Source organism: Acinonyx jubatus, chromosome E4 (assembly GCF_027475565.1).
Source record: "Acinonyx jubatus isolate Ajub_Pintada_27869175 chromosome E4, VMU_Ajub_asm_v1.0, whole genome shotgun sequence".
NCBI classification, from domain to species: Eukaryota; Metazoa; Chordata; class Mammalia; order Carnivora; family Felidae; genus Acinonyx; species Acinonyx jubatus.
This window is the reverse complement of record NC_069395.1, coordinates 40801902-40827322: the sequence shown is the minus strand read 5'-3', so window position 1 is coordinate 40827322 and position 25421 is coordinate 40801902. Positions and strand designations below refer to the sequence as shown.

At 55.2% G+C, this 25421-nt stretch overlaps 1 protein-coding gene across 1 annotated transcript in view; it reads right to left on the bottom strand.

The window, feature by feature from the left end:
- Positions 1–1407: 1407 nt before the first annotated feature.
- Positions 1408–25421, bottom strand: part of QSOX1 (quiescin sulfhydryl oxidase 1) — a 34991-nt gene continuing 10977 nt past the window's right edge. The window contains 10 exon segments of the mRNA XM_027074430.2: positions 1408–3289; positions 5204–5383; positions 8844–8991; positions 9793–9915; positions 11491–11620; positions 13705–13839; positions 15446–15591; positions 17602–17692; positions 20201–20303; positions 20862–20907. Of these exon segments, the coding sequence (XP_026930231.2) occupies positions 2550–3289; positions 5204–5383; positions 8844–8991; positions 9793–9915; positions 11491–11620; positions 13705–13839; positions 15446–15591; positions 17602–17692; positions 20201–20303; positions 20862–20907 (1842 nt within the window). The 3' untranslated portion in view covers positions 1408–2549.

Genomic DNA, 25421 nt, shown 5'->3' with positions numbered 1-25421 from the left:
ATGCTCAGTAGGTAGCATCCCAGGCAGAGGGGAGTTTCTCTGTCCGGCTCCAGAACAAGGAGCCTTCGCTTTGGCAGGGCTCCCCCCGAGGACCCTCTCCTGCATGGGAGCTCTCCCAAGAAGTGGAGAACAACCCAGAATGGCAAGCAGAGTTCAAGTCACAGAAGCAGGGGCTCCCAGCCTGGCAGACCCGCTGGGGGAGGGGACGAGCTGGGGGGCAAGCTGGTTTATCGATGAAGCTGAAAGCACCCTGGGGAAATCAGGGTGAAAGGCAGCAGCCCTGTTAAGGGGGAGGCCCACCCTTGTTTATCAATCAGAGCCACGGAGACAGCGCAAGAAAGGGTTGGCTGTGCGGAGGAGGCCCACACCCACTATAGAGGCCCCGGTGGGCCCTAAGAAGGTCCTGTGAGGCAGGCTTGCCGAGGGAAATCCTCTGCACTTGACACTGTGCCAGGTACCAGGCAGTAGAGGAGCAAGGCAGGTGGTCTTGGTCCCGTGGGCACTGGCCCTGGGACCTCTTTCACCTTCTTGCAGGCCGGGGTCACACTGCCCGGTGTGCTGGCCCGTCAGCCTCCCAGCCAGGACCCGGTGGGGCTCGGGGAGAGGACCGGAGCCAGCTTAGGAGACTGGAGGGGGCAGACGGATGAGTAGAGCCAGGACACAGAGAGGGAGGCTGCGGGGAGGCTCCAGGCTGGAAGCTACCCAGCTAACACAGGGCTGACACGTGCAGGGAAGGGGGTGTCGACCCCTGCCTGTGCCCCCATCCCAGCTGCCCCAGCAGAGGGAGCACGCTCGGCACCCCGCCTGCTTCACCCAGTGCCAAGGCCATCTGAGCAGAGTGAAGATGTCAAAGAGAAAAACCCCAAATCGGATTGAGGCTCCTGTTCCCCCTTAATGAGGTTCATTATCAGCTGTTCTGATCCTTGTAAAACCTGGCAGGCCGGATTAGGGACAGGCTCTCTAATCTGGCTGACTCCTCCCTGCCGAGCAGCCAAGGCAGGCCGCTCCCACAAACAAGCCCTCTCCTTCCTTGGGAGAGAGCCGGGGATGCAGGAGGCCAGGCCAGGCAGGTGCGAGGAAGGTGCCTGGAGCAAAACTGGAACACGAGTCAGGTGCTCCAGGGAGGCTGGGGGAACAGGAGGCAGGTTTAGAACTCCACCAAGGCCTGTCTCCAGTGCATGTGGAGACGGAAGGGGCTTGGGAACGGAGAGCTCCGTGGGCAGTACAGGAGGGTTCATCCCGGAGACAGGGGCTGTGCTGGGGCACCTCCTCCCCTGCAGGGTGGTAGCTATGTGAGCCAGGGGCCAGTCACTTCTGGCTGGATCCCCACTGAGGCTGGATTCTGCGTATTCTGTCCAGACCTGGACACTAGGTCTCCAAACAGCAAGTTAAAGAACACACCAACGCTTTGCCTTAACAAAAATAATTTATTCCACAACCCTCCCAAGCAGTGGGGTAGAGTGGGAATCGAGCATGTGTACAGAGTCACCCTCCCCTCTGACCCTTTTAACCTCTGCACGATGGAAGGTGGGCCCTTGAGAGAGAGGACACTTCCTCACTGCAACACCCTCCACATTCAAACATTAGCATCTATTTTGAAGGCCAAAATCAAAAGACAAAAGACCCAGCTCTAGGAGGGGTAGAGTGCACTGGGGAGGAGACAAAGCACATTGGAAGCAACCATCTTTTCCCTGTGGCTTCACTCTACCCTCCAGCTAAGCCCAGAGCCAAGGCACTAAAGACACCAGCACCCTCCTTAAATCCCACACCAGCCCTTATCAGGTCCCGCCAAGCCAGCTGCTCACCACCCAGCCCCATGGCCATCACCCATCCAAGTCCACACCAGCTCTGGCCTGCACCCCTCCTGAAGCAGAGGTGTGGGGGAAGGAGCCAGAAGCTCTCCTCCCTCCAACACGCACCCAAGCCTCACCTGGGGGACCAGCAGGACATTCAGAAGCTTCCAGACCCACCCCCCCCCCAAAGCAAACCCCACCCCATAGATACTGAGGGGCTGGAGGATGGACAGACCACAGAGGGCCAGAGGCAGTCCTGCCTTCTCTGGCACAGAGGCCTCTTTGCATCCAGAAGGGAGCGGGATGGACGGGGCCTGGGGTGCAGTGAAGAGTTCTGCTCTAGTGCGCCAGCCCTGGGAACGCTCCTCTGGATGGGGGACCTGGGGAACTGTGGCCTCACTTGCCCCAGTTTAGGCCCAAGGCCAGGTGGGAGACACGGAAGTTTCAGTGAGAATGAGCAGGACTTCAAACAAGGTGAAAAAAAGCAATGTGGGTCCTGAGAGGCCAGAGACAGAGCCTCCCATCCCCCCTGCCCACAGCTGTCCTCCCCCGCGCTGTCAGATGGACATGAGCCCTAGGTGCGCTTTCATGGCTATGGAATTCTCCTTCCCAGAGGGCCCCAGGAGGTTCATTGGAGCAACTGGCTTCCCTGGATTTCTCTGGACAAGGAGCAAGGGAAAAGGGGAGAGGAGCAGGGGGCTGGCAGAGCACCATGAACGGCAGCTCCCCTTCCCGCCCCCTCCCAAGGTGAATGGTTCAGGCTGTGGGGTGGCCAGCGTGGCCCTTCAGTGCCCTCATCCTGGCCCGGAAGTAGGTGTACACGGCCAGGAGGCCCATGAAAGACAGGGAGTAGAGCCCCACACAGAGGCTGATGTCCAGGTGGGAGAAGCCCCCTCCCAGCACCTGTAGCCACTGGTTCCGGCCCCGCACGGGTCCAGCCTCCAGCTCCCCATCAGAAATGCTGGCCAGCTGCTTTGAGCTGCGACCCACTCGCCCCAGCTCTGCAGGGCCTCTGGGGTTCTTCTCAGCGAGGAACTCGGCCAGCAACACGGTTCCTGTGTCTCGTTTGGTCAAGTGTTCCCGCCCTTTTGGCCGCTCCAACGCATCCCTGTGAAGCTCTGCTATGTGCTCAGGAGGTCCCTGGTCTGGCTCAGCTGTCATACTGAGGCCAATGAGCACATCCCGGGGGTGACTCACCCTCAGTGTCTCTGCCAGAACTTTGGGAACCGTGGTTCCTGGGCCTGCCATGACCCCAGCCTTCTCAGGGCCCAGAGTAAAATTTCTGGCTGCCATCCTCTGGGCAACCATCCGGGGGCCCGGCCCGGCTGAAGGAAGGTCCAGGACGACATTGCTCGGCGAGAAGTGGGTCTTGAGGAATCTGAGGGTATTGTCCAGGTCCCACACAGGCGAACCCCGGAGCTCATTGTGGCAGGCAGAACAGAGTTCGCGGGGTGGCCACTGCACCTTGGGAAAGTGGGGGTCCTCGCTGGGGGCACCTGGCGAAGAAAACACACAGGCTGGCTGTGACCCCTGGGCCTGCCTAGAAGCCCAGACCTCATTCTTCATTCAGAATGCCAGCTTCCTCATCTGCCCTTGGGAATGATGGGTATGAGAAGCCAGGTGAAAAAACCTAGCATGGGGCTGGGGCGGGGGGGGGGGGGGGCCCATGGAGCCCAGCACGGTGCTGCCCTGGGCGAGGAGGACTCCAATCCCCTCCTCAGCCACCACAGCCTCCTAGCGGCCGCTCCCTGCAGCCCCTTCATCAACTTCACTGCTGGGTTGTACCCCTCAACCAGGCATGGAAAAGGGTCAGAGGACTCAATATTATCTGTCTTGCAGTCTTTGGTTGGTCTGCTAGTAATTTTCTTCTCTGCATTTTTCTGAAATTTCCCAAGTTTTATACAGTGAAGAAACATTACTTCTGTAGTTCAAGGGAAAATGTTTTTTTAAAACAAGAGCTCAGGCATATGGTAACGCACAGGTGTTCCTCACGCCATGGCAGCCCTCCAGGGTAGGCAGGAGTTGGTGGAATCTCCTTCTCTGGTGGGCTCCAAGGGGTGGGTATGGGGGCGCCTGGGGGCCTGGATGGGGAAAAGGGCACTCAGGAGGGTCAGGGAGTTACTCTGATGGCTGGCTTGGTGGGCACAGCCCCAGGCTGAGCCCCACAGGGCCAGGGTCGCCCAGGGAGTGCCCACCAGCCCAGATCTCTTGGAGGAGGCACCTCTCCCAAAGGGGTTAATAGGGAACAAAAGGTGCTGGCCAGAAAGAAGCAGCGGCAAGTGATGTAACCGCTGGAACAGTTATTGTGGGGAGGGGACATCGAGCAGATTCCAAAGGTCCAGTGAGAAGTAGTGGTGACCAGCCTTGTAAAGCGAGCACTCGATTTGTACCTGCTTGTTACCAATACTAGTTTAATCCGAAAGGACCCCCCCCCCCCCCCGCTCCACTCCGAGGCCGGGCCGCGCCAGGAGAAGCCCCAGATCCACCCTCCAGTGGCAGCTGGGCCCCAAGGGGAGCAGGGAGCCCGCCCAGGTCATGGGGCTGGAGGGTCACATGGAGCATGTGGGGGCGGGACGGCAGCAGAGAGGGAAGCAGGGAGAGGAGAGACGGGCTCCTGTCTTCTTTTCGAAGTCGGCCAGGAGGCCCCAGGGGACCAGCAGCCTGGACCACCACCTGCTCCATTCCCTTCCTTTTCCTTTAACCTCGGCAGCCCCAGGCCTCATCCCCAAACCTCCCACCCCCAGGAGGTCTGTCAGCCACTCCCCTCTCCCCACAGATAAGCCCAGGCTCCGACCACAGATGGCCCCTCCCCACAGCGACAGTTTCTGGTCACCCCTTAGTTTAATGCTTTTGCCTGTTGGACCCATCCGACTCCTCTGCACCAGGAACAGAAAACACTGTAAATGGGGAAACTCAGAAGACAAGGCCTCCCCCTATGGGAATCAGTCCCTGTTTTTTTCTAGGGAGGACTTGGTCTTTGTCTTCAGGCACATTTCATTGCTAGACCCCTCCCCTTGGGTGGAAAAGCCCAGCTCTCCTCTCCCTGTCGGTGTGAGTAAGAAAGGGGCCAAGAGCCAGATAGCAGAACAAGGAAGGCAGGAGAGGGACCCCAAGAGTTCTGAGGAAGGCGCCCTGGTGCAGGAGAAAGAGTGAGCAGTGGCACTGGAAGGCCATAGTCCTAGAGCGTCAAAGCCTCAGCTTCCTCATCTGGAAAATGGGTCTAAAGACACTGACTCCATCAGCAGCACAGGCGGAGCATGTGAAAAGGCTCTGTGCCCTGTGAAGCACTGTGAAACACAGGGTGTTACTTTGGGGATGAGTGTCCTGTCCCCACCTCTGGTCCAAGTCCCCTAAAACTCCCCCACCTCCCTCTGTAGGTGACTCCAGGCTTGGAGAGGGCCCTTCCTTACCGGCGAGGCGGGCGTTGACCTTGTTGTGGCTAGACCAGAGCCAGAGCACGGCGCTGTTCAGACTCTCCACCCGGTGCATGGAGGCCACCGCCATCTGCTCAAAGTGGCTGGCGCAATCTCGGCAGCCGAAGAAGAAGCGCACGTAGCCCCGGATGGCCTGGAGGACCTCCTGGGCTTTGGCTGCGGGGAGAGGAGACGCTGTTGCGGTCGCGGGGGGTGGGGGGGCCTTTCTGGCTGCCTGCGCCCGTCAGCCCCACCACCGTCCCCTCCACGGGCCCCGGGTCTCCTCGCACACCTGTCCACCTTCCAGAGGTCACTTCAGAGTTGACCCCATCTCCTCCCAAACTCCTAAATCCCAGTTTCCTTTCTCTGCTAATCATCCAGGTCCCTGTCACTGACACTTGGGATAAAGCCCAAACTCGTCAGCAGAACACTTAGGCTCTTTGAGACGTGTCTGGAGAAGCAGACAGGGGCCAGCCTGCCCACACCCCATCCCCTGCACCCCTCCTTGTGCCCAACACACTTTGGGCTTCCTGCTCTTTCAGCCACTGCATCGGGGGTCCCTGCGATCTGGCTCTGCACATCCCCTGCTTTGTCTCCATCTCCCCTCACCCCCTACTCCCTCCCACTGGGCCCTCTGGACTGGCGTCAGTGCCCACCTCTAAAAACTCCCTTCACCTTCCTGCTGACGCCGGGCTCCCCGAAACACGCCCTCTTAAACCCTTTGTCTTCCCCACACCTCATACGTCAGGGGTCAGGGCCGGTGGTGGCGGAAGGACCCTCCTTGCTGCTGGTTGCTTCTAAACTCTCTCTGTCCTGTGGCAAACTCCCAGCCCCTCAAAACAGGACCCATGGCCCCCCCACCTCGACCACCCCCCAAGCCATCATTCCTGGCAACTTGAGCACCCTGAAAGGCACGCCTTGCCTTTGTCCTTGGCCCCCTGGGTGCTGCCCTCTCCTGCCCCAGCCCGGCTGCTGCCTGCCCGGCAACTGTGCGCATCGCCTCCTCCCTCCCTGTGCTCGGGGCCTTACCCCTTCTGGCCTCGGCGAGGATCTCACTCCTGTAAACATATTCCTTTGTTACTGCGGCACCCACTTCTCCCTTAACGCGGGATCATTCTGACTGGGAAAGACGACTGCAATAAAGACATCCCTTCTCTGACCCCTGTTACTTCCCCATCATCTCCAGTTTCTTGCCTCTTGTTCTCCCCTCAGCCCATTCCAGCCGGGCCTTTCTCTCCACGACACAACTGCAACAGCTCTTGCCAGAGAGCCCCGCACCCCCCACCCCCCCCACCCCCGCTTGGCTGAGTACACCCTTCTTCTTCAAACACGGTATTTTGAAATCACAGCGGCTGCTCCTTCTCCATCTCCTTTGCTGGCTCCTGTTCCTCGTCAGAGGCCCAGATGCCACACACCCCAGGGCACAGGCCTCAGTGCTGTCCTCTGCCCGCCCAGTAATGGGCTTGTCCAGTCCTGAGGCTTTACCTATCACCCCCATGCTCATGCCCACGAGATCTGTACCTCTGCCATGGACCTCTCCCCAGAAGCCTGGACTCAACTGTCTACATCTCCGTTCAGACAGTTAGCGGGCACAGACCACGGAGTCCCCCACCATCTACACACTCCGACCACTGAGCCTTCCCATTTCTCGGCTCACAGAACCACCGTCCACCAGAAGCTCATGCCCAGCAACTCTGAGGTCTACCCTGGGTCCTGGCTCCTGCCTATACTCTCCATCCAGTCTGCCCCGGGCTCCCATCAGCACTACCTTCAAAATACTCCTAAATCTGACCACTTCTTCCACATGCTACCTACCACTCTGGTCTACGCCACCACCGCCTCTCGGGACTAGCTTCGCAACTTCCTGGGGTGGCCCTGCCTCCACCTTGCCCCGCTACAGACCACCCTCCACCCAGCAGTCTCCCTAAAGCATCAGTTGTTGGGGACACTCTCCTATGAAACTCTCCAGCAGGGTCTCCTGACGCTGAATCAGAAATCCAACCCCTCCTTTGCCAAGACCACCACACGTGCACCTCCTCTACTGCCTCCCCCATCCCAGCCTCTCCCCCTGGCCTTCTTTTGCTGCTGCAAACATGCGAGACGTGTCCTCTGCACCTGCTAGTCCTTGGCCCGTGTTATTGGCTGTATTGTGTTCACTCAAATTCTTATGTCAAAGTCCTAACCTCCAGTATTTCAGAATGTGACTGTATTGGACACAGACTTCAAATTAGATAATTAAAGCAAAATAAGGTCACGAGGGTGGGCCCTCAGCCATTATGACTGGTGTCCCTACAAGAAGAGGAAGTTGGGACGTGGCACACGGTGAAGACCACATGAAGACACAGCGAGAAGAGGGCCTTCTGCCAGCCAAGGAGAGGCCTCAGCAGACACCAACCCTGCTGACACTTTGATCCTGGACTTCCAGACTGACTCCACAACCGTGAGCAAGTAAGTTTCTGTTGTGCGAGCCCCTCAACATGTAGCACTTTGTTATGGCGGTCAAACGGGCACAGCCTGGAAACCTCTCTTCCCACATTCCCCCAGCTGCCTCCCTCTCACTAGTCAGGGCCCCGTGCAGGGCCGGCTCCTCGGAGAAGCCGTCCCCAGCCACCCTGTGTAAACATGGCACCCCTCCCTCGCCCTCTTCCACACCACCTAGCTCGGTCTTCTTCAGAGCATTCATCATCACACCTGAGATGATCTATTTGTATGGTCCCTGTCCATCTCCTTCCCCCGGAACATCGGCCCTCTGAGGCAGGGACTTCCTGCCCGATGCACCACGGTACCCCTCCCGACACAGGGCCCAACGCTTGGAAGGTGCTCTGTAGAAACCGGCTGGCTGGCCGGCTGGCTGCACCCTGGCCGCTCCTCGAATCCCTCTGCCTCTGCTCAGCCATTGGGGTGCTCTTCCTTCCTAGCTCGGCTCCTGTTCACCCATCCATTCTCAGCTTATCTCCTTTTGCCCCTCCTGACAGCATGGAGACTTCCTCCCCCTCCCTGCGCACCCTCATCCCTGGCTCTTGGCCTTGGCACCTTGCAGGGCGGCTCCGCCCCCCTGCCCCACGGAGGACAGGGATTGTTTCTTTCCCACCTTTGCAGCCTCCGGGCTGAGCCAGGGCCCCATATAACCCTCAGCAAACACGGACTGAACTGAATACCTGCCCTTCTGGGTGTCAGGTGTGGCTGCAAGGCAGAGTGGGTGATGGAGGCAGCTGCTCGGTTTGGGGAGGGAACAGGGCAAGAGGAGCAATGTGTTCCCTCAGAAAATGACGTTTCAGTGGGAAACACTAACACTGTTCAAAGTACACAGTATCGGCCACGTAGACCAAAACAGACATAGTTCTTTCCTTTACAGGAGTATAAAAAAACAGAACCACACATTTTTCACGAAGGACTGGAAACAAAGCAAGGTCGTGATTCTAAGAAAGCCGGGAAGAAACCTCATGCTGCTGTTTGCCGGGCACCACCCTGGGGCAGGGGACACGACCAGGTGGCTTCTCCAGGTCCTCCCCATTCTGGTTCTACGCTGAGTGCATGCAGCCAGCTGCAAATGCAGAATCTTCTACATCTGGGCCTGAGTGAGGAGGGCAAGGCAGGGTTGGGCTGAGGCACTGGGGTGCACAGGCCTCGGACTCACCTGCTTCATGCGAGTGGTCTAAATTGTGCCGGGCTGCTTGCACGGTCAGGAAATGAAAGAGGAGCCACAAGGAACACGGAAAGCCCCGGAAATGTGGCTCACTCCCCTGGCAGCCAACCCAGTTCACCTTCTTGACAATCACAGCGCCCTAAGGAACACATACGTGCATGAGAGCATATATGGAGAAGAAAAGGAATGGGACGGGTGGTGAGGAAAGAAGCTTCCAGGAGACTCAAAGGTCAGCACACAACCCTAAGACAAACGAGGTCCCTTTCTTAGTCTCTCATCTCAAAGGTGGCCTTTCCCTTCCACTGGCGACACCTATCAAAGGAGCAGCAGATCTGAAAAGCTATGACACAGACTGAGTTACATCCTTATTCTAGCCTCAACTTCCCCATCTGTAAAATGAGAAATGAGGGGTCTGGCCTCTGAGGTCCCTTCGAGCCTTGGCATCCTACAAATCTGTAAGGCTGTGTGCCTCTGCTGGCTGCCGTGGCCCACCTTTGCAAAGAGCGGAACGCACAGGAGCCCAGAAAGGTGCCCCTGGAGAGGGCCAGAGGGGCCCAATGTGCCTGCGGTCCACAGGGAGCAGTGGCTACAAACTCGCTCACGGCTGGTATCTCACAATTGGACTTGAATCCCAGTCCAATCACCTACCGGCTATGTGATCGTAGACAAGTTACACAATCTCTCTCACCCTCAGTTTCTTCATCTGCTAAACAGGGATAATAGCTACCTTCCACTAAAGCTGGGAAGATTAGATGAGCTACGGTGCACGCACACAGCTCTAAGTAGCAGTTTATTCATTACGAATGGAAGGACCCAACCAGGATCCCGGACTCCTGCCCCAGTCCAAGTTGGTGAAGGAGGTCGGAGGCTACAGGGTGAGCCTTCCACTCCCACGGTTATTGAGGATACGAAGAAGGACGTCAGTTGTCCCCAGACTCACCTCCTTCCTGTTGTCCAGGGCAGCTTTAAAGAAACCATAGGGAATTTTCTTTCTCTGCTGCCTCTTGAGCCAGTCATTCATGGAATGCAGGAAGTTCTGGACTAAGGGCTGGCCAGGGAAGTGCTGTGGGGGGCACAAGGGGAAGCTGGGGAGTGAACAGCAATTCCCCCAGAGCCCTGCAGTCCCAGGGAGGATAGGGGGCTAAACAGAAGTGGGCCAAGGCAGTTTCTTGAAATGTCCCCAAGCCACCAGGAAAACATCCTGCCTAAGATGCAAATGTGTGTTCCTCACAACCTCTGCTCTGGAGCACCTGGTAAGGCGAGGGAGGGGCTGGGGAGAGAACAGAGGCTCTAAGTCAAGCTGGGTCCTTGAGGCTCCCTCTCTCAAGGCTGACCCTGACCCCACACTGCCCCTGGGAGGAAGGCTGGGCAGCTGCGTGGTTTCCCGGGGCTGCTGGGCACCTGGGCCACACAGTCCTCTTTGCAGGTGATCTTCTGAGAGACCAGCTGACTTGCTGACTTACTGACTGCTGGGCGAGGCTGGGGAACAGCCTTCCATCTGTATTCCGTAGGATGCCATGGGGACAAGGCGGCCCTGGGGCGCATAGCCAAGATCCAGACCTTGATGGTAACTCCCAAGAGTCTCTGAGGAGCATGAAAAGCTACTCTGACAATAAGTCAGCTGAAATCTCATTAGTATCAGCACTTTAAAGCCACAGGACTCTAGGGAGGAGGACAGATGTGTGTGTGCATGTGCGCGTGCACACACACACCAGGGGAGGGGGGCAGAAGAGGGGAATGCCAGCAGAGCAGGTCAGATAAAACCACCGAGACACTGGTCAAGAGGACAATGACACTGAGGAAAGTTCGGGGGAGAAAGAAAAAAGAAGGCTCACTACACAGAAAAACCCGCCAGAGGACTCAGTCCTGGGAGAAAGCCATTACATATTCCCCTCAACCCTCTAGGGCTGGACACGGCCCCTGAGGGAGAAGTGGCCACAAGAATCTTGTCTTTGACCCACTCCCTCTTGGTCAGCTCACTCGGGCCTCTGGGCTCCCAACATGATTTTACAGCTTTAAGCCAGCGTTTTTCCCTGACCTTTGCCCTTCATCCTGACTTGGACCCTTCCTCCTTCTAAGACCCTGGTGTCAGGAGGAAGGATGAATTAAAGGCTCTGGACTTCAGGGAGTCACCCTCTGGCTGGAGCAGGAAACGCTGGTGACCGCACGCCACCCAGTGGCCAGTCCCACCAGCTGCTTACAGGAAGGAGCAGGGACGTCGTTGGGGAGGGACCCAAGGCTCTGGCTTCAGACTGTGACAGCACCACACAAGCACAAGACTGAGCCAGGTGGGCCTGAGGCCAGGACTGGGTGAGGTGGGGACTGGGGAGGTGGGGCTGGCAAGCAGTTCCCGATGGGGAGGCACAGATCACCCCCAGCGGCAGCCCCAGCTGCCCACAGACCTGCACCAAGAAGAAGCAGACCTGGCACTCAGGAGCTGAGGGTAGCTGAGTCAGCAGTCAGGCTCAGCAGGAGACCAGAGCCCGCATCTGACTCAGCAGTCCTCGGCAGCCCAGAGCCTCGGATTTTAAGTAGGGCAGCACTGGAGTGGATCTGGAACCAGACAGAAGGATGCAGGGAGGGAGGGGGAGCCAGCTACAGAGGGAAGAGAGACAAGGGAGACTGGGGCCCTACTCACCTGGGCCAGCACTGCCATGAACTTTTTCAGGGCCACCAGGCGCTGCCCTTCCAGAACAGAGAACTTGCCCACTTCTACCCGCAGGATGTAGTGCAGTGCAGATTCCAGGTCAGCCATGTAGATCTTGGAGCTAAGGACCCAGGAGGAGGCAGAGAGAGAGAGAGGTGTTAGCCATAGGGCAGGGGCTGGGGACGAGTGCCCAGGGCTAAAGAGAGAGAAGGGGAGGGCCATCTCTGATGGTCACAGAGTCTTGTAAGTTAGCACCAGGCTCTGCCACTGAGTATATGACTCATATACTCTGTGACCCTGAGTATATGACTTAACTCTGTGACCCTGAGTATATGACTTAACTTCTCTGAGCCTCATTTCCTCATTTATTATCACAAGTGAATAATAAATTGCTCACGGGTAGGTTGCTAAGAGGATGAAACAAAAGCACAAAGGTAAACCCCTCAGCAACTCCTGGCACAGAGTAGGGGATCCCCCTCTGCAGGCTCAGAGCCAGTCTCACCCATGACTCCTTAAAGGTGCTTTAGTCAGGCTGCTGGTGGAAGGCTGAGCTTCATTCTCTGTTCTGAACAAAGACCCCCAAGGGACAGACAGACCAATAAAAAGCTGGGTCCTCTCGGAAAGACCAAGGGTTTGGCTGCCCACCAAGTCAGGGCACAGCAGGGACTCGGGATAGGAGGAGAAGCGGTGTGTGTTTTTATTTTGGGGCTGATATCCTCGTAGCTGCCAGACCTTGGTGGCAGGTGGGGCTCCCTCTCACACCTCTTGGGCTGACTCCAGCCCCAGCGGAAGGGCTTCAGGCTCCATGCTGACCATTCCCCCCTGCGCCCATCACGCTCACTTGGGGCCTGGGCTTGGGGTTCTGAAGCAAAGGGCTCCTTGTGTGTTGGCCGCTTCTCTACCCCTGCTTCCTGAGGCCTGGGTTCTGGCCTCAGATCTACAGTGAGCTAGCTCTGAGAGGTGGGGCAACTACAATCTACCTCTCTGGGGCCTCAGTGACCTCACCTGTAAAATGGACTGATGGCTCCTGCTGCACCTACCACCTCAGGTTGCAGGGAACCAGCAAGGTCAGCTAACTGGGGTGAGCCTGTGACCACGTGTGCTTCACGCTCGTGGCAGAGTCCCTCTCTGTGCTCCTGGGCCTCAGTACCTCACCACTCCCATGGTCTGCCTCAAGAAGTGGCCCGTGACTGAAGGGAGATAATGTATTGGAAGGTGCCCAGCAGTTTGGCACACCAGGCCAGTATGTGTCAGCTATTATAATTTGAATGAATTGAATCACCATAATTTGAATGACCATAACGACCATTCATTCCCACCTCTCAGTCTCTCTTTCCTTCTTACCTGATTTACTAAAAATCTCTCCATTAGTGCTTTCAACCCTTAAAGTCCCTCATGCTGGGATGCAAAATCCTCTGGAAATCAGATGACCTTTCCCCCAGTTGTCTCGTACAGTCCCCTGTACTGTAGGTGCAAACCACCTTCCTGATGCAGCTCTGGGCTCCCTGGTCAGCCATTTCCACCTGGTAAACTGCTGGGTGCCCGTGCAAGAGGTTTATAGCCTCATTTGCCCAACAAGCAGGAATTCTACTCCAAGAGCAACTTCCTCATGGTTACAAATGTGCACAAAGATATAGGCTACCTCAAAAGGTAGTGAGCTCCCCAGCACCAGAGGCATTCAAATGAGGTCAGTGTCCTCCTAGAATGGAAAGTAAACTCTCTGTGGGAAGGAGCTGCACATCTGGGCATACCTGTGGCACAGTGCCTAGCCTGTAGCAGGTACTCAAAAGTACCTGCTGAAGAAATAGTTGCTTGGGTAGGAAGCTGGCTGGAAGGCCACAGATTATCCTTCTAAGCTGATTCTACTTGTTCTTGAATAGCATTAAGCTCAAGGAATGTGGGCATAGAAAAGTATTCATTCTATCATGAAGGATACAAGTAAATGCTGTTTGGCAGCCGCCACAGTCAGCAGACGCAGGGCTGGTCACCAGTTCACTGCTGCTGCTCCCACACATCTGAGACTCTCCTGCATGGCCGGAGGGGGGGCGGTGCCCAAAGGCCAAGGTCAGCCCTCGGGGGTCTGGGACTGGAAAGGCACGTGCTAAGCTCAAGACAAGGAACGGAATGCGGTAGGAGGCAGGGGGTCTGTGATCAGAGGTAAGGCTGGGGTGAGGGAAGGGCTCAGGGAAGTAGGCGGGGCCTTACCGATCTGCGACCTTCCACACAGTGGGAGCTGCTGTGTGAGCTGTGGTTGGCGCAACCGTGGTCGGGACAGCCTCCCTGGTGGTCCTGGAGAACTTCTGCAGGTACGCGGTGTAGAAGGACCTGGATTCCTTAAGTCTGCGAGGGAAGAAAGCACAGAGGAGAGGCAGTGAGTGTGGAGAAGCAGATCCCAGGGCGAACTCCTGCCTGGAGAGGAGGTAGGTGGCTCACTTGACAGAAATGTTTATTAAGAAATATTTGAATCTGGTTGGGTCTTACCCTCCGCGAGCTCAAAATCAAGGCACCCATGCCTCACTTCGGCCTTTCTATCCACTGCTCATGCAATGGAAAGTTTCGTGGACACCAGTCTGATGTCAAAACCCCATCTGGAAAAGCAGCGGGGCCCGAGAAGGTCTCAACCTGGCCCGGAGAAGCTGTGGGATGGAGCGCGCGGAGGAGCAGGTGGGGTCCGCGGGGGCTGCTGCTAATTCCGCCGTGGACAGGACGGCTGGGTCTGACTCCCCTCCCCAGAGACCGAGGAAGCTGCCTGCTCACAAGCTGGCTCTGAGATACCAGAGGGGACATGAGTCCCCAAGAAAGTCACCGCAGTGTGATACACGGCTTTTCAAAAACAGGTAGTAACGACAACAACAAAAATGCTACAATCCTCAAATCCTTCTACAATCCTTTTGACTTCTTTCCCTCTTCCAACAGAGTCCTGGAGGGCAGGCGACACCTCCCGGTCACGGCCACCTGGAGGGAGGGTGTGAAGACCAGCCACAGCATGACGGGACACCCCAGGGGAGCTGGCATCAGGAAGCCCTGCTTCCCACTCTGCCGTCCCGGCCCGATGTTTATCGATGAACAGATGGCTCCGGAGCAGCGTCGTCACAAACAATTTTCCCCTCCACCAGCTCCAAGTAGGGAAACAATGCCTCCTCTCCCCACCAGGACTGTCACTTTCTGTCCCTCCTGTCCCCCTACAGACATCAGGCTTCCCTCCCCCAGGAGAACTCTCTGACAAGGCCTGGCCCGGTGCTATCTAGCGACTGGGGCCGGCAAGGGCGCGTGGCCGCCCTGCCCAGCCTCCAGGCGGGATGGCACTAATGGGCCCGCAGAGCAGCTCGCTGGGTACCTCGGGCAAGTCTCAAGCTCCCTGGCCCTCGAGTTCCTGCCTGCAGAGCCAGGCTACATCAATCATCTACCCAGGGAGGGCATCGAGGCACCATCTGGCGCCATTTAACGGGCCATTCAGCAGCAGGAGCCTGACAGAGGGCCACGGCTGGCCTGATTGTTTTCTCTTGGCATTTTGGAACCGGCTATTGTCTAGCTCCTAATGAACTTTTCTGCAATTAGAAAACTAAAGGGAGGGAGGGTCAGGCATATCTGAGAGCTTGCCAGGCCCGCAGCCTGCCAACGAGTCTGTGGACAGAGGAGAATGAGGAGTGGGGCCAGGGCTGCGGTGGCGACGGTGCGGAAGCACGGAGGGCGAGGGCGCCAGGAGCCTGAGGCAGGACTGCCGAGCTGGGGGCTGGGGGCCATGTTCCCGGCACTGCCCACCCCCGCAGGCAGACGGCTGCTTCTCCTGCACAGGGCGCTCCCTGCCTGTCTCAGAGGGAGCTCCTCAGAAGAAGGGCAGGAGAAAGAACTTGTCAGCCCCAGTAAGAGGCCAGCAGCCCCTCCGGGCAGGAAGAAACGAGCACAGGGAGAGAGGAGGGAGGAGACAGAGAGGCACTGCACTCACACGCGGACCCGGGAGGCAGAGCCATTCCGAAACAGCAAGTAGCAAGACGGGAAGTCGGTGACCCCAAACTTGCTCACCACATCACCCTCCGTGTTCAGGACCCTGCGCACCGCGATGCCATGGTGCTGGGACAGGTCCAGAGTCACCTGCAGAGACAGACAGATAGACGTGTTGGGGGCGGGGTCCAGTCACTGGGCAGAAGGAGCCCTGGGCGGGTGCCTGGTGGCAGCCACGCTCCACCCAGACTCTAAACCTTTCAGAGAGTGGACCAGGGTGCTGAGTGAGTCTCATGCCACCAACCGCATCTATGCCACAGGGGACAAGAATCAAGCACTGCCCAGGAGAAGGGGCCTTGGAACTGTGCACACCACACACCTTGAATTTCCTAGAGCAGTCCAATTGAATATCATTTTCTTTCCAATGAAAGCAATCTGTAGAAGGCATGATAAAATGTGGTTTCATTTTTATTCTCATATTTATAAGGCTTTCTATCTATATTCCGAATCAGAAAACATAGATAGGATTTTAATTTTAGAAAGAAATAAGGGAAAAATAATGTTAGCTAGTGTTTACAGAGTAGGTATTATGTGCTGTATATATATTGTTTCATTTAATCTTCAAAATAATACTATGAAACAGGAACTATTGTTAGGAGGCCAAGCCAGTAGGCATAGTATACTATGGCTACCTGGGTGTGCATCCTGGCCCCACTGGCCTAAACCTCCCCCCAACTCAATTTCCTTACTTGCAAAACTGGAGTAACAATTGGATTATTAACAAAATTGGAATCGTAACAGCAACTAGTGCATAGTAGGTACATAAGTGTTCATTAAAAAAATAAATGCCTATTGCAAATGAAAAACCTGAGGCTTAGAAGTGAAATCGAGTGTCTAGGTCATACAGTTAGCAAGAGCCTGAATTGGGCAACAAATCCAGTTCAGTTTGGCTACGGAGCCTGGGCTCTTGGTCACTGTGCCTTCCTGCTTTTCAAACTAACCATCCCTGAGCACCTCTGCGTGGACACGGCCCCAGACTCACTCAGTCCACAGGGGTCCCTGCCCCTGGTTTCCCAAGGGGCTGGGGGGTGGGCAGCAGGGAGAAAAGCTGATTCCAATGAACACTTATCAGTCACTTCCTCATGACAGGCATGACCCCAGGCCTGGACTGGGACCCCAGAAGGGTCAGGCAGTCCTTCAGCAAAACTCTGTGCCCCCTCCCTACCTCCCTCTGCTTCCCCTCTTGGGGCTCCGAGGCCTAGAGGCACCCCAGAGCCCTGTCGACTGTGCTTGCTGAGTTTCGGGAGGAAAGCCATTCAGAGTCAACAGTGGTGTTTAATTTCATTCCCACTTTCATGCCTCTTCTACATCCCTGGCCTGCCTTGCACCTTCACCCGTGCCCTGGCCCATCATCCCACCTCAGCACCTGGGAAAAGCTCACCAGTGGTCTAGAGGAGTCTGTGTGCCAGTGGCAGAATGCAGAGCTCTCTGCATCAGGCCAGGGGCATGGATCTTTAAAAGGCACTATTCTGTGCCAGCTACCCACCCAGGTCCGTTACCTAAACTGCCTCATTGGACTGTCCCAGCAATACTCTGAGGAAAGGTAATTATCACTGCTTTATAGATGGAAATGGGGCTCCAGGAAGCTAACTCACGTGATCACAGATCATCACGAAATGGGAAGTCAAACCTGCCTGTTCTGTAACCTGCCTCATCTGGTAAGGGATCTCACTTCCTAATGAGGCACTGCATGAGCTTTGATGTCCCCTCCCCCCACTCAAGTTTTCTACTCCAGTTCTTGGAGGCGGGCAGGCTCACAGACCTGGCTTAAAGCCGTACTCCACCAATTCACTGGCCAGGGGATCTTCAACGTGTTACCTGATTATCTACCTTAACTTTGAAGATTAGCGACTATGTGTGCCAGCATTCAATGGACAACAGGTGATATATGTGCGGTTTCAGTGAGGGACATGAAAACAGACATAAAGGTTTTCAAATAGAAAGGCCCGGCTCCCACACTTCCCATGTCCCCCAGCAGGGGTCAGGCCAGTGCTGAGCTAAGAAGTGCACGTGACCGACACCCTAGAATTCCGGGGGACAGCTCTGTCCTTGAACTCACTGGGCTCCTCAGGAGTTGCAGGGACCCTGGGGGCAGCTCACCTCTCTACCCAGATAGGAGCCTGCCTTTTCAAAGATCAGGGCCAGGTATTCTTCGTCGTTTCTTGCAAAGAAGCCATCAATCTCCTCCAGCCTGCAAGAGACAACATTGGCAGTGACCATCCACAGCCAGTGACAATAAAGCAGAGCTGCTGGGGACACGGGCGCGGCAGGCACAGCACTGCAGGCACAGCCACACAAACTCCTCCTCTGTTTCCACAGGGGGCTCCATGGCGGTCTCCCCCTGCCAGCCCTCCCCTCCGGGGGAGTAAAGCCAAACCCGCAGTCTCAGAGCATGCTGCCTCTGCTACCTCACACTGGCTCTCCATTGTGCCCACCTTATTGACTTGTTTTTTCAAATGTTTATTTTTGAGAGACAGAGAGAGAGAGAGAGAGCATGAGAGTGTGCAGGGGAGGGGCAGAGAGAGAGAGGGAGAGAGAGAAGCAGGCTCCACACTGTCGGTGCAGAGCCTGATGTGGGGCTCGATCCCACAAACTATGAGATTGTGACCTGAGCTCCAATCAAGAGTCGGGTGCCGAAACGACTGAGCCACCCAGGTGCCCCTTGATTTGTTTTTTGATGCTGTCTCTTAAAAATCTGGGGTGATTATGAGGTGGTCTAGGGAGCAGGAAGTGGGTGGGGAGGGATGCTTTGACACTAGTCATCTTTATGTTCTGGGTAAGGCCCAGGCTTAGCGAATATGGTTTTTATTTGTCCCCTAAGGACCAGTGTTTAGAACCATTCAGATATGAGACTTAGTCTTGGTGGTGGCAAGTCATTACCAACTGGGAGACCCGCTTTCCCTCCCCTGGAGCAGGCCTGACAAGGGAATTAAAGAACCAAAGTCCTGGGTGCGGGAGACCTTAGAAGCCATCTAACCCAACCTCCTTATTTTAATTTGAAGAGACTGAGACTCAGAACAAAGGCAGAAATTAGTAAGAAGGTAAATGTTATGATCACCTCAAATCAGAGAATTAAGCTCCAAACGGTTTTAGAAACTCAAAGTTTCAGCGGAAAATAACTGCACAAAAATGATCTGTTTCCTCATTCCAATTAAAGACGGCACATTGTCACACATGCTTAAGAGGCCAACACGTAAGAGGGCACTGGGAGACTGCATCTTTTTATCCCTAACCTGATGACCTATTTCCCTCTACTGGATCCAATGACACATGTGGCATGATCACATCCAAATGGAACACACAAAATGGGGCCAACGCTGGAGCCCAGCCCAGCGACAATACAAAAGGATGTGCTAAAGAGGTGGGGGCTAGAGTGTACTCCAACGGGGGAATGAAAAGAGGAGCTGTGGACTCTGACAGCCTCTCAGACCCCTTCGCCAGACCTCCCTTCGGCTGGCAGAAGAGTAACACGGCGGCCAACACCCCCCAGCCCATCCATTCCCACTCAGACTTCTGGAAGAGGCAGCTCACCTTTCATCACACACCTCTGCCTCCTTCCTAAAGCTCTTTAGAAGGGCCACTTTGAGGGAGTTGGCAGGTGTGTCTGATTTGCTGCTTTTGAGATCCCTTGGGACTGAAAATGCACCATGAGGGATGTGTGTGCCTAAGACAGACAGACACGGTCACTGGGAAATGTAAGTAAGGAACAGGCTGGCTGGCTGTTTCCTGGAGAGATGGAATCACACTGTGCAGCCCCAAACCACACCTGACTAATGCTGGGTTCAGGATCTCTGTGGGGCCCTCCGGGAGGATGGACAATTGGGGAAGATTATAAAAAGTCACCGTGGGTTGACTGACGCTTAAAAGCACAATCTCTTGGCAGGGCTATGGCTTTGAAGAACATCATTAAATCAACGTGGAGGGCCTGGAGCACCAGCGCCTGTCTCACGAGGCCTTTTCAGCCCCTGGAACCTTCATTGTGCTCTAAGGCTGGGCTCCCTCCAGCAGTGCCTGCTGGTATTTGGATTTGTTCCTTCTTGGCAGGAGTCCCTGAGGTGGGCACTATCCGGTCTCAAGAGCTTATCTGGGAGGGCGGGACCCAGTGTCCTCAATTTACTCTCTGTGGGAGAGCTAAAGCAATACACTGTGTACCTGCCTCTCCTAGAACAGACAATCCTGGAAGCCTGCCTGGCAGGCAGATAAGGGCCACCAGCCACCATGCCTGATGCTCTGTGGCACAACAGTCACACGCCCCACCCCCCAGTGACAGCCGCTGCTCAGAAAGACAACCACTTTCCTTTTACAGGAAGGGTTCCCTTTTCCTCTGAGCCTATCTTCTTCCTCCCCCCACCCACTCTCTCGGTGCCCCCTCCAGGTTAGATCATGTGAAAAGATCACAAGGACAGGTTATGAAAAGCAGCAGCAGGTATGACCTGGAGAACCCCTGCCCATCCCTTCCTTTCTGCCCGGCAAGACAGGCCTTTGCACCTGTCAGCCCCACGAAGCCAGGGCTGCTTGGGGAGGACTCCAGCAACAGGGTACCTTCTACCAGCTGCTCCAGAGTGGCTCTAGCCTACAGAGGTGTCTGCCCCAAAGACACAGGCCTTCATTTCCCCTGCCCAGCTGTCCCCACTACCCTCTTGCTCCCAGGCCTGTGATCCTGGCCCACGCTGCACCAAATCTGCTCCACCCTGAATACCTGGCAGGCTCCAGTGGGGGGCAGGCAGGGGGCCACGTGTCACTATGGGACTCGAGGGCGTCGATGAGCCTCTTCCGCAGCGTCTCCACATCAGCACCAGCCACTGGATGAAGACGGACATTTTGGGGTGGGGGGGGCATGAGGAGGGAAGGAGGATGAATCCCAGCACCCTTGTCGGCTTCACTGAAACAAAGGGCCCAGGGCACAGGCTAGTTCTGAGAGAAACAGAGCATGGCTCAGTCCTTAGCAGTGGGGGTGGGGTCTTCTTCTGTGGCCCTAAGTTATGCAAGGAGACCCATCTCTTAGGGGACAGGAAAGAGTCCTTCAGACCTGGGACCCATGAGGGTTTTCCCCAGAGGCTAGCTGGTCTGTCCCTCTGGATGCCAACCCCATTTTGACAGGAAGAGTTAGCCTGGATACACTGTGACCCTCCCCTCTTCCCAGGACCCTGAACGAGCCAAACCAGAAGTTTTTCTTCAGCCTCCTTTCCCTGAAGGCATCTTCCAGGCTGGCTGGGAAGGCCACACAAGAAAACACAAACTCCACTTTCACCTGGGAAACTCCTCACCCCGGAGACCCTGCCGGGCTCTCCTCACCTCAGTAGAAACCCAGCAGAAAGAAAAAGAGAAAGACCATGGACAACTGGACCCAGGACACCTACCTGGCAGTGCTGTTCCTGAGCCATTCTTGGTGAAGGCCTTAAAGAACTGGAAGCAAACACACAGGCGAGAGTCAGTAACACACGGAGCTAAGACCACAACAGCGGTGCCAGATGGATCCGTGTCTAAGACCCTCTACTTACTCAAGGGGGTTAATTTGGGAAAATTACTTAACTTCTGTGAGCCTCAGTTTCCTCATCTGTAAAGGAGAACAGGACGGTTTCTGCCCCTGGGGCTGGACACGGATTCCTGTCTTCCCCGTCTCCGTACCCAATCCCTACCCCCACAGTTCTGATGCACCCAGGGACGCACAGTACTAGAGGCAGACGGTCTCCCTAAGCACCGGCACCCAGCACACCGTGACTGGAAAATATCCGCTGCATGGATGAAAGGATGAGGCAAACCCAACCGAGAAAACAAAGTCACGTCATACTTCCCCCAGAAAATGTAAGCGACCCTCTGAGGCAGTCTGTCCTTAGGGGCTGGTGTCTGTCTGTCCACTGAGAACTCCCAGCCTGGCACAGCAGACACTCCACGAGGGGAGGGGTCTCCAGTTCAGGTCCTGTTGAAGGGTGGGCCCAAGCCCCTGAAGAAACAAGTCTTGTTACAGACAGGCCAATTTAATTCACCACTTCGTCCTCTTTTCCCATTTATGCGAATGACACTCCAGCCTCAGTGTGGAGCGAGAATGACCTCCTTGGGCAAGAGGACAGAGAGAACAGAGGACAATTCCTCAGGATGTGGGCCTCTGTGTAAGTGGCAAGACCACTGGCAGGGCTCTGGCCTGTGCTCTCCCAGGCTCAAGAGGGAACAAAGTTCAGTTGTCTTGACAGACAGACAGCTACCTAAAGGCCTGTGAGAGAGTCTGCTGGCCAGGAAGAGGCCTCTTCCTGAGGTCCTCCAGGGCCACCTGTAGCTTCCTTTGGGCCTCTGCCTGCAACAGTACGGCCATCCGGCCTTATTCCAAGCTGGTGGTTGAGTACGGGCCCCGCGGTCTACCAGACCTCAATTCTACTACTCTTGCTGTGTGACCTTGGGCAATCCATTAGCCCCCCTCTCCCTTGTCATCTTTAAGATGAGATGACACCATCCACCTTGAAGATTTGCTGTGAGGAGTCAAAGATAACATATCTAAGTGCTTGTGTCTGATGCATACAGTAAGGAACAAATAAATGTTAACTGCATGATTATTACCATCCCCTTCCCTTGTTCCACCTCTTAAACACTAGGAAACACTGACCAGCTAGCATCTGTTTATTCCAGCCATTTGTAGGCGGAAAACTAACAGGCCACCTGCCCACCCTCCCACATGAGGAACAACAAAGATGCACAGAAGCCACCCACCTCTTCCCATCTACAACCTTCTCCTGTTCCCTCTGACCTCACCTGGCTCCTAACTCCTGCTAACCGCTTTATCCTCTTTCTTTCTCGACCATTAATATGAACTTTTATTCTAGGTGAAAACCATCCACAGATACACGCCACATATATGTATTTTTATTTTTCATTTTTAAATGTTTATTTTTGAGAGAGAGAGACAGACAGACAGACTGTGAGTGGGGAAAAGGAAGACAGAGAGGGAGACAGAGAATCCGAAGCAGGCTCCAGGCTCTGAGCTGTCAGCACAGGGCCTGATGCGGGGCTTGAACTCATGAAATGTGAGATCATGACCTGAGCCAAAGTTGGACGCTTAACTGACTGAGCCACCCAGGCGCCCTGCCACATATATGTATAATAATGCTCTTTGCAGTTATTGAACAAATTCTGAGTGAAATTATACGTTATCCTAACACTTGTAAGAACAATCACAAAGTTCCTGAATTGCGATGGGATCGAGTAGAGAAAGCATGTTAAGGCATTTATGGACCGTCACTGCTACGGGTGTTATTTTCAGTCATGAGAAGTAGCGTGGCAACTTGTCTTCATCAACCACCAGGTCACCCAGGTCTGAGCAGGTGCTTTATTAAAAGGGGCTGGCATGTTACCTCCATCAAAAGGCACCCTCCCTGGACCCCAGCGGAGCCTTCTAAAGGCCCCGGCCATGGGCAGCAGGGAGTGAGACAGGAGCCCCAGCAAGACTGACCCAGGGGAATGCAGGGACCCAAGACACACCCCCAGGAAGACCTCCCACGTCCCTCCACGTGCCCCTGTGCTACTACACAGCCTTCCCTTCTGTCCTCAGATGCCTCCCATCTACCTTCCAGAACAATGTCACCACTGGGGCTCCAGCTCCCAACTTCATGCTCTTAGGAACTTTTTCCGATCAACTCTTTCCATTTTCTGCCAGCAACTTCCCTAAGCCTACAAATAGACTCCAATCCTCCTAACTTTTCTTTTAAAAAAGGGCAGGAAGGGAAGTGGGATGAGAATAGAGAGACACCCTCCTTCCTCCTCCAGTTACTGCATTTCCCGTTTTCCTAGCACTGCCAACTTTCCCAAAGCAGGGTCCGCTCTCCCTCTCCGGCTGCCCCCTCACTTCACTCCCATGCTGTGGCCTGTGGCCTATGCCCCCACTGCTCAGCTGACCCCTTTGGCCAATCCAATGACCTCTCCAGCGCCTCCTTGCTTCCTCTGCAGTGTCTGCTTTGCCCCCATGGCCAGGTTTTGCCACTTTTTTGTACCATATATTCCTGACATTCTCCTCGTTGGCCTTCACACTGCCATCTCCCTTGGTTTGCCTGACACCGACCAGGCCTTCTTCGCCACTTTCACAGCCTTCCCTTCACTCTGGTCCTAGCCTCGCCCTGGACTCCTGTCTCGTGTCCCCTGCCCCCACCATCCCCTGTACCCAGTCTCCAGCCATGCATCAGCTCTTGACACTCTTCTGTTTAAAAAGCCCTGGGAAAGGGGCACCTGGGTGGCTCAGTCTGTTAAGCGTCCGACTTCAGCTCAGGTCACGATCTCATGGTTTGTGAGTTCGAGCCCCGCATCGGGCTCTGTGCTGACAGCGCAGAGCCTGGAGCCTGCTTCGTATTCTGTGTCTCCCTCTCTCTCTGCCCCTTGCCTGCTCACACCCTGTCCCTCAAAAATAAACAAACATTAAAAAAAATTTTTTTTATAAAAAGCCCTGGGAGGCATCGTCAAAAACAAGGAGGTTAATCCATGCTTTTGGACAAAGGAGCAAATGAATGAGTGAATAAGCCTACTGTTTGCCTCCCTTGCCAATGTCATCTACTTGGTCTAAATGATTTGCAATCTGAACCCTCTGTCCAGGTCCTCACCTGTCCTAGACTTCCGTTTCCTCCTGGTGCCCTCCACCCAGGTGCTACCCCTCCCCCAACTCTCTAAGTCACCCCTCCCCCAACTTGTTTCTCCATTTATGTTGCTTATTTCACCCCATGCTCATCCTTCTCCCCCCATTATCCAGACCAGCACCTCGTCCTCCCCCTAACCCCATCAGCCAGTCAGTGGACAAGTTCCATGAATGTGACCTTTGTGATTCTTCACCAGTCGTCTGGGCCAGTTGCCCTTGTCCAGACCAGGGCTTACCACCTATTTCCTGGCCTAATGCAACAGTTGTCACCTGTCCCTCTGTGAGCTCAGACATTTTCACCCACTCAATTTTTGCATTCTCCAACTCTGTTCCTCATTGCCCCCCTTTGCTTAGTGGCACGGTTCCGGTCTGATCACGTCATTCTCCCGCAAATCTCTCCCCTGACTCCCCACTACCAACGAATAATGGCTAAACTCACTGGGTCCGAGGCCTTCTAGGACCTGACCCCAACTTACCCCCGCTGTCCCCTTTCCCTACACTTCAGCTATGACAGGCCTGAAACTGAACTTTCTCTGGACTGTAGAGGACTGTACTCTGGCACCTCTGCAAGCCCCACGGTGAGAACATGGAAGTTCCCAGAAGGCATCTGTTCAGCTGAGCAGAGAACCTCTGCCCTTTGATCATCTTAGATGCTCATGTGAAAATCATATTAAAATCTAGTCAGGGCACATTTTTGTCCTCCTATTAAAATGCATCCTTCTTAAGTCAGCTGTTGGAGGAGGCGTGTGCCCTCCCCAAGGGAAACCACCACAACTCTTGGAAACAGGTAATTAAGACGTCAGCAGTGAGTTTTCTTTTTTCCAGGAGCAGTCGGCACCCGGTCCCTTTCCTCCCGCCACTTCACGCAGGACCCTTCCCCAACTCTGCGCCCCTGGAAGACCTCCACATCTCCCCAAAGGCAGGAGACCAAGGGGCAGCAGGTGGGTCTTTACCAATCTGTGAAGAAGCAACACCAATATCAAGAGTAACTGCCTTTCTAGGGGTCAAATAAGGCCGAATGGAAAGCACACTTTCCAGTGGTGACCATCGATAACATTGGATCCAAGCTTTTAAGGCAAGTTTCAAGGAAAATGACCCGGTCTCCAAATATCTTACGGTGATCCCAGGAGGATCCATATGCCTAACCATTGCTATGTTGGGGCCTGACTGTGGAGGGGGCCACAAGAGAGCAGGTGACTGCTGACTGGGGGCTCATATCCTTCTTCCTGAGAGAGCCAGGAGTCCCCCTCCCTGACACCCCACCCTCTTGCAAGGGCCACATAAGGTAACAGCCCAGCCTCTGTGCCCC